Source organism: Nelumbo lutea, chromosome 1 (genome assembly GCF_056320005.1).
Source record: "Nelumbo lutea isolate HS-2025 chromosome 1, American lotus-T2T, whole genome shotgun sequence".
In the NCBI taxonomy this organism is placed as follows: domain Eukaryota; kingdom Viridiplantae; phylum Streptophyta; class Magnoliopsida; order Proteales; family Nelumbonaceae; genus Nelumbo; species Nelumbo lutea.
Window position 1 is genome coordinate 196,458,925 of NC_142684.1, and position 8,864 is coordinate 196,467,788.

At 54.4% G+C, this 8,864-nt stretch overlaps 1 protein-coding gene across 1 annotated transcript; it reads left to right on the forward strand.

Annotated features, from left to right (window-relative positions):
* Window positions 1-641: 641 nt before the first annotated feature.
* LOC148880187 (uncharacterized) lies at window positions 642-1,945 on the forward strand. Its single transcript, XM_088962023.1, has 2 exons — window positions 642-1,215; window positions 1,290-1,945. The coding sequence occupies exons 1-2, from the start codon at window positions 790-792 to the stop codon at window positions 1,881-1,883; spliced, it is 1,020 nt and encodes a 339-aa protein (XP_088818149.1). The 5' UTR covers window positions 642-789; the 3' UTR covers window positions 1,884-1,945.
* The last annotated feature ends 6,919 nt before the right edge of the window (window positions 1,946-8,864 follow it).

Sequence of the window (8,864 nt, forward strand, 5' to 3'; positions counted from 1 at the left end):
TGCCTCAGTGATCCTGAGGTGGAGTTTGAGGACTACGAACCAGTAGGTCAAGTCGCTTCGGGCAGTTTGGCGTCTACCTCCAGCCGAGGTCGGATGCTAGACCGGTTTGGCCCTTCGACCATGACACCTGAGGGGCTTCAATTCATACTTCTGCCTTATAATCTTCCCGGGGGGGTACACATTTTATTCCTTCGGGTAGCTTTCCTTGGGAACACGGTCCCGATGAGATCGTGATTTTTTTAGAGCAGCTTGCTACAGGGTTGCGACTTCCTTTCCATCCCCTTCTCGTCGAAGTCATAAACCACTTCAGTGTCACCATTGGCCAGATTCATCCGAACTTTATCCGGGACCTGGTGGGGACAATCTCCCTTTTTTGCGAGCAGAACTTTCCCTTAGACTTAGAGATATTCTCCTCTATCTTGATGCTCAAGAGACAGGCGGGTTCTCTTCCTGGGGGGAGACGGGTGTATTACCTTACTCCTCGCCAGGGTTTCAAGCTTCTGCACGATCTTCCTAATAAGGTCCCGGCTTGGAAACGGGACTACTTCGGCGTGCGAAGTGCACAAGGATGGCCCTTTCAGACCGGGTGGGGTGAGGCCGCTCCCGATTTGGGCGTAACTCTTGATAAAGAGACGGTGAAGGGTCTCCGGCAGTGGGCACGGCAAGGCTTAAAGTGCCACCACTACTTAACGGAGGCTAAGCTTTTTGCAGCCGGCCTGAGTTCGGGTAGGTTTCTGGCTATGTGTTTTTTGTTTTTTTTTTGAGGTCGAACTCGTTTCTGTAGGTGTGATGGATGCGGAGAGAACTCGTGTGGGGCATTTGTTCCAAAGTATGAAGAGGAGGAAGCGGGTCGCCAAGCGAACTCGTAACGAGCTGCCCCTGGATGAGGAGCCCCAAGCCCCAGACCATACGCCAGAGGATCTGCCCAGGGAGCCCAAAGTGACTCCACCGATGCACGAGACTACCGGGGCGCCTTTCGCTGAAACTACTCATACGGGCGCTCCTGCGTACTCAAGTGCTCCTGCTCACTCCGGGTCTACTCATATGCGGGCTGGGCCCTCAGGCTCGGGAGCTCAAGGGGAGTTTAGGAGCGTGTTAACGCCGAACTACGCACTTCAGAAGAGTAGGGATGCTACTTTCCCCGAGGAGGTCGCGGCGTGGACCGATCTTCCCTTGAATCAAGTCGCTTGCCGTGCCGTAACGCATGCCATGGTGGTAAGTTAGATTCTGTCTTCCTTTTTTATTCTGTTGCTTCTGCTGTCATTTTGCTCACTTGTTTCTTTTGGTAGGTGAATTCTTCGATTCATGCCTTGGCGGTCCAAGTGGAGAGGAGCTCGCGACAGGCGCGAGCTGCTGAGGCTGCCGCTCATGCTGCTGAAGAAGCCTTCCGTGCTGCAGAGGCAAATACCCGGGCTGCTGAGGCGGCTGCTTATGCTGCTGAAAAGGCTGCTCGCGTCGCGATGGCCAGACAGGTGAGGTCTCAGCGTGACGCCGAGGCCATGGGGGTAGTTGTCAAGCATATGGCGGACTTGAAGTTGGATTTGCAGCATCAAGTCGAGTATCTTCAGGAGGACATTAAGGAGAGAACACAGATTTTTTCCCAAGGCATTGAAGACGCCAAGAAGAAGGCAGTTGAAGACTACATTGCCTCCCCGCGTTTTGACGATCTGATGGTGGACTCTTACAGGAGGGGGTTCAAGTTGAGCCGGTGGATGATTCGGAATACATACCCCGACCTCGATGTAAGTGCCATAACCACTTCGCGTATAACTCAGGAGATGCCCAATGTTGCCGATGGCGAGCCAAACTCTGAAGGAGAGGCAGGGCCTTCGGGTGTTGTTGAAGTGCCTTCCGCTGGCGAAGAAGTGGCTCCGGGCATGTAAATTTTTTTTTTTTTGCCAGTGTACTGTTTCTTGCAATGGAGTGTCTTTTCCCCTTGCTCATCTTTCCCGAGCTGTTTCTTTGCCGGGTTTTTAAATTTCCGTGGCCTTTTATGCCGCGAACTGATTTTTGCCGAGCTGATAATATGCTGAAGTTCCTCGGCTTGCCTTGTGGCACATGGCCTGATTTCGTCCACTTCGCTAGGTGGTTTATAGGTAGTATCGCCTCAAGTTCACAATGTTCCACGTTCGAGGTACTCGTTTGCCTTCCAAGGTTTCGAGTTCGTATGCGCCCCCGAGCACTGTTTTTACTTTATAGGGCCCTTCCCAATTAGGTCCAAGCTTGCCGATGCCGGGTTCGGGCACCATAATCTTAGGGAGGACTAGGTCGCCGACTCGGAAGCTACGTTGCTTTACTCTGCTATTGTAGTAGCGAGCTACCTGCTGCTGGTATGCCGCTGTTCGGATGTGCGCGAGGTCCCTTACCTCGTCCAGTAGGTCGAGGTTGGTGCGTAACTCGTCTCCGTTCGTCCGATCGTCGTATGTTTCTAATCGCAACGTTGGTATTTCGATTTCCGCCGGGATCACCGCTTCAGTGCCGTAGGTGAGGTTGAAGGGGGTTTCTCCCGTGGCTACTTTTTCGGTCGTTCGGTGAGCCCATAAGACACTTGGTAGCTCTTCGGCCCACAATCCCTTAGCACGATCCAGACGTGCTCTCAGTCCGTGCAGGATGGCTCTGTTCATCACTTCCGTCTGGCCGTTTGCCTGTGGGTGCGCGACTGACGTGAAATTTTGCTGAATCCCCATGTCCTGGCACCACTCTTGAAACTTGATATCCTCGAACTGTTTGCCGTTGTCGGAGATTAGAACCCGAGGTAATCCGAACCGACATACTATGTTCTTCCAAAAGAAGTTCTGTATGTTTTGGGCCGTGACAGTTGCCAGAGGTTCGGCTTCTATCCACTTCGTAAAGTAATCTACTGCAACAACTAAGAATTTTCTTCCGCCTGTTGCTGGTGGGAATGGCCCTAGGAGGTCGATGCCCCATTGTGCAAAGGGCCACGGGCTGGCGATGTATTTGAGGTCGGAGGCAGGTTGGCGGTGGATGTTAGCGTGCTTTTGACACTTGTCGCATTTTCTGACGAGCTCGACAGCTTCTGCCTTCATCGTTGGCCAGTAGTATCCTTGTCGAAGTGCCTTTTGGGCGAGTGCTCTGCCCCCCCAAGTGTCCGCCGCACAGGCCTTCATGAGTGTCGCGGAGTACAAACTCGGCTTCGGTAGGTCGCAAGCACCGCAAATAAGGAAGCGTGTACGACCGTCGGTATAACCGTTCGTCTATTATGACATATTTGGCCGCCTGGCGCTGCACCCTCTTGGCCGCATTGCGTTCTGCAGGGAGGGTTCCGTCTATCAGGAAGCTCGCGAGTGGATCGATCCAGCTCGGCTCTGCTTCTAAGATGGGAGCGACCTCCTCTGTCCCCCCGAGAATACTAGGCCGAGGTAAGTCCTCTATGTACACAGTTCTCATATTGTTGTGACTCGTGCTGGCTAACCGGGACAGGGCGTCGGCCACAGTGTTTTCGGACCTCGGGATTTGCCTGATGATGTGTGACCGGAAGTTGAGCAGGGCTTCTTTTACTTTGGCCAAATATGTGATCATGGAGAGATCGCGTGCTTCGTATTCGCCGGTAACTTGGTTTACCACGAGCTGAGAATCGCTGCAGATGACCAAGTGTTTTGCCTTAACCTTTCGCGCTAGGTCCAGCCCGGCGATCAGTGCTTCGTACTCTGCCCCGTTGTTGGATGCCGCGAACTCAAAGCGTAGTGCGTACTCTACTTTTGTGCCGTTCGGGCCGCACAAGACTATTCCAGCTCCGCTGCCCTGCCGGTTCGAGGAACCATCCACGTGAAGGATCCAGGGCTCCTCATCCCAATTCGCTCTTCGCCTGATCAGGAGAGATGCCACACTGGGTGCTACTTCACGGGGTTCGAACTCTATGGGCTTAGGAGTTTCGGGTTCGCTGCAAATGGGGACCTCGGGCTCGACCTGTGGAGCTTCGTGGCTGAAAGTGCACTCGGCGATAAAATCTGCCAAAGCTTGGGCCTTAATAGCGGTTCTCGGTTTGTACTGGAGGTCGTACTCGCTGAGTTCGATGGCTCATTTCGTCAGTCGACCGGAGACTTCGGGTTTGAGTAAAACTTGTCTAAGAGGTTTGTCAGTTAGGACGATGACGGTGTGAGCCTGGAAGTACGGGCGGAGTTTCCGAGCTGCTATTAATAGGGCGTATGCTAGTTTTTCTATCTCCGGGTACCTTGCCTCTGCTCCCTACAAAATTTTACTAACATAATATATGGGTCGTTGGACCCGGTCTGTTTCCTTTATTAGTACCGAACCGATCGCCTCGTCGCTCGCCGAGAGGTATAGTTGTAAGACCTCGCCCACCTCGGGCCGGGCTAAGGTTGGCACACTAGCGAGGTAACCTTTTAGTTCGTCGAACGCGAATTGGCAGTCTTGGGTCCACTCGAACCCTTTGCCTTTGACTGCCTTGAAGAAGGGTAGGCAGCGGTCTGCTGACTTAGACAAGAAGCGGCTTAGAGCGGCTATGCGGCCGTTTAGCCTCTGAACCTCTTTTACTTTCCGAGGTGGTTTCATATCTAGAATGGCTTTTATTTTGTCCGGGTTCGCCTCAATACCACGTCGATTGACAATGTAGCCTAGGAACTTGCCCGAGGTGACGCCGAAGACACACTTGTTGGGATTCAACTTCATGCTAAACTGACGCAGGATTTGGAAAACAGAATCTAAGTCTTGTATTAACTCTTGTGAAAACTTAGTCTTGACGACCATGTCGTCTACATAGCACTCTATCTTCGTACCAATCAGGGGCCGAAATAGCTTATTTACAAGTCTTTGGAAAGTTGCCCCAGCATTTTTTAGTCCGAAGGGCATGACTTTGTAGCAATACAGGCCGAACTCGGTTATGAAGCTGGTTTTTTCCTCATCAGATGGGTCCATCCTAACTTGGTTGTAGCCCGAGTAGGCGTCCAGGAAGCTTAGCAACTCGTTTCCCGAGGTCGCGTCCACTAGGCGGTCAATTCTGGGGAGGGGGAAGCAAACTTTCGGGCAAGCTCGGTTCAGGTCGGTATAGTCAACGCACATGCGCCACTTGCCGCTTGCCTTTTTTACCAACACCGGGTTGGCCACCCAGCTCGGGTAGTGGACTTCCCTTATGAAGTTTGCTGCGAGGAGCTTCTCAACCTCCTCGTCGATCGCTCTCCAGCATTCTGGGGCTAAGTTGCGTTTCTTCTGTCTAACGGGTCTGACTACAGGGTCAGTATTAAGTTTGTGAGTTATCAGTCCGGGGCTAATGCCGGGCATGTCGGCCGCGGACCAGGCAAAAATATCTAAATTTTGAAGTAAAAAACTCACCAGTTCGGCTCGTAGGGGGTCTTCGATGGAAGCTCCGATGCTTAGTGTGCGAGCTGGGTCCGTAGCTGAAGTCGGGATTGCGACTGTTTCCTCCGTGGGCGAAGCTCGCTCCTCACCTTGTTCCGCTGGCCGCTCCAGTTCGAGGTCGCCGGCCGCCTTGGTTTTTCCCTTCAGGGCGGCAACGTAGCACTTGCGGGACTCGAGCTGGTCGCCCCGCGCTACCTCTATACCGAAGTCCGTTGGGAACTTCATGGCCAAATAGTAGGTGAAGACCGCCGCCCGTAGGATATGCGTGATCGGCCGCCCTATTATGGCATTGTATGGGGAGGGGGTCGCGACCACCAGGAAATCATGGTTGAGTTTGACCGCACAAGGCCATGTGCCGACTTCCACAGGGACAGTTACTCTTCCGAGGGGCCTGACTTCCTCTCCGCTGAAACCTACCAGGGGAGTGTTCGCGGGCTTCAGCTCGCTCCTCTTTAACTACAGCTGGTCAAATGCTGATTTGAAGAGGATGTCCACTGAGCTGCCCGAATCTACGAGTACGCGCCTGACCTCGAAGTCGCTGATCCTTAGCTTAATGACAAGCGCGTCATCATGGGGGTAGTGGACTCCTCGCGCGTCGTCCTCCGTGAAAAAGATTGGTTCTTCGGTCTTTGGTCTTTTTGGGGGGTTCCGTTCTTCGAGGGCCGCTTCGCGAACTGAAGTCCGGGCTGCTGCCGAGGTACACCCCGCTACCACCGAACCTCCCACTATTACATGGATGGTTCCCCGAACTGGCCTCTCTTCCGGATGCTGCTTCTGCAACGGTTCGGCAGGTCTGTTGCTAGACTCGGGGGCATCCTTTTCGTGCTCCCTTTGCTGACATGCTTTATTGTTATTGCTGTGCTGTTCGGTGCTATGACCATGGTCTCTATGGAAACTACAATACAAATTATTGTTTCTATCGTTCGGATTTCCCTTCAGGCGAGGTGGCCACTTAACGTACGGAGCGTCTTTGATTGTCATTAAGATCTCTGTCCGCCTCGTGTTTAACGGCGTGTAGTCCGTCCGAATTGCTAGGGGGGCCCAAAAGGACTGGTTCGGCTTCGGCTCCCGGGTCGGGTTTTTTCTATTCACCGGGTTGGAGAGCTCGCCTTCTCTCTTTCTTTTCTCGTTCCCGCCTTCGGTTCGTTGGTTGATTTCTTCCTCTGTCCTCATGAGCTTATCCGCGAGTTTGAGGAACTCGGCCACGGTCGCGGGCTGGTTGGCCACCATGTGCCATTTGAACTCTTTGTGCGTCACCCCTCTTTTGGCCGCCGCAAGCTGCACTGCGGGGTCCAACCGCGGTATTTGCAAGCATGCTTCGTTGAATCGCTTGATGTAGCCCCGAATAGATTCTCCTTCTCTTTGGACCACTCCAAAGATGCTTTCCTCTGTTCTGGGGCACCGTCGGCTGGTGACGAAGTGTGTGGTGAAGACTTGCACGAACTGGGCCCAACACTTTATCGACCTGGGGGCCAAGTTCCTATTCCAAGTGCGGGCTACCCCCCTGAGGGTGGTGGTAAAGGCCACACACATGCACGATTCGCTAGCCCTGGCGAGGTGCATTTGCGACTGAAAGGCGTCAACGTGGTCGTTGGGGTCGAAGGACCCGTCGTGCTTGTCTATAGGTGGGAGCTTGAAGTCTCTGGGTAAGGGGACCAAAGGAGTTCCGATGCGAGGGGGGAAGGAACGGAGAGAGCCGGGGTAGCCCCTACCTCGTTCGAGCTCGTGGCTTTGCCTCTGAATTCCGACAAGGCGCGTGTGGCGGTTTGGCGACTTCGCCGTTGAGCGGGCCATGTTCTGGCGCTGTTGGCCTCCGTGTTACCGAGCTCGATGGGCCCGGAGTGCTGGTGGTCTGCCGCCAGGGCGCTGAATCGGTTTTCGGTGAGCGGGAGCTTGGGCTGGGAGCGCCGGGGTGCCGACCTCACGGGCGAGGTTCTCGACCCGCCTGCGGGTTGCGAGGCGGGGATGACATTCTTCTCTCTTCGGCCTGGGGACGAGGCCTGGCTGTTGGGGTGGTTCTGGGGCCGGGAGGCCTTCGCCTGGCGGGGGCGCCCATCCTGCGGGGAGGCCTTGACCGGCCTCGGAGCGGGGTGGCGAGGTGGAAGTAGTGGTTGGTTCAGTGGCAGTTGGGGGAACTGCTGTTAATAGTGATACTAGGAGATGTTGTGCAGCACTTGGTGCTGGTGAAGCTGGTGTTGCTGGAACTGTTGCATTTGGGCTTGCATTGCCTGCATGCACTGCATCAGGTCCTCCAATCGGTCTTGGCTAGCTGCCAGGGGGACGGCAGTTGGTTCAGTGAAGGTTGTCTCAATGGGGAGAGGAAAGGGGACGTTTGTGGTAGGAGGGTTTACGGGTGCCACTGCTTGTGGCGTGTTCAGGATGGGGATCCCATCCGCCGAAAGGGGGATGGTGAACTGTCCAACGCACACTACGGGGACCTGAAGTTGCTCCCCGGTGGCGTTTGTCTCCGTGCCACGTTCGGTGTTGCTGGAGGAGGCCATGAGTGTTGGGTTTTTTGAAGAAAAAAGGGGGTATCGAAGTTTGGGGGGAGGCTTTTTGAAGCGTTTTCCCACAGACGGCGCCAATTGATGGAGCGCGATCCGGCCGGTATTAGCTGTTCGCTGCCTTGCTTCCGAACGGGGTAGCAGGGAACCTGAAACGGAGGAGATGGGAAAGCTCCGGGGGGAACCCGGTGTAGAGGCTCCGAAGCTCAAGTTAGAATCTTTCAAAAGCAAGGTGATACCAGATAGCGCAAAGTTTGCATCCCTCCGTTGTCGGGGGGCAGGGGGCTCTTATAGTCACTTCGTGTACTCGTCCCGAGGCCCTTGTCAGATCGGGTATGATTACCCTTGCGCTTGTCAACTCGGCCGTCGTCCCTTCTGCTGAGACAGAACCGTCACTGCCTAACCGTCTAACTGGAGATGGCGGCGTCAGTGGCGGTGGCAGGTGGCCGTTTAGAGTGCTGCTGCCAAACGTCAGATCCCAAGTCAGTCAGGCGTGGCGCCCTCGGGCACGGACTTCCCTGGTGTCAGGCATGGTACGACTTGTTTGGCTTTGGTGCCTAGAAGATGATGCGAAGTGCTGAGCGAGGCGGTCTTGAGCTCGGAGGTATCCCTAGATGTTACAAGGTGGGTCAGTTCGGCGAAGTGTATCCCGAGCTGTTACAAGGTGGGTCAGTTCGGTGAATTGTATCCCGAACTGTTACAAGGTGGGTCAGTTCGGCGAAGTCTATCCCGAGCTGTTACAAGGTGGGTCAGTTCGGCGAAGTCTATCCCGAGCTGTTACAAGGTGAGTCAGTTCAGCGAAGTGTATACCGAGCTGTTACAAGGTGGGTCAGTTCGGCGAAATCTATCCCGAGCTGTTACAAGGTGGGTTAGTTCAGCGGTGTATCCCCTTGTCCCCGCCTAGGCTTGGCCCCTTCTGCTGAGCTGTCGTTTATGCCACGTGTCACATAATAAAGAGTTCGCGGCAAATCTTCCTTCATCACTATATAAAGGCACAACCGTGAAACTGAGAATTTATTCTCT

What these genes read in the sequence shown, in the direction of transcription:
- LOC148880187 (XM_088962023.1), top strand. Translation starts at nt 790, where the DNA reads ATGGATGCGGAGAGAACTCGTGTGGGGCATTTGTTCCAAAGTATGAAG. An exon ending in CCGTAACGCATGCCATGGTG is followed by an intron (nt 1,216 to 1,289) that starts GTAAGTTAGATT and finishes TTCTTTTGGTAG; the next exon opens with GTGAATTCTTCGATTCATGC.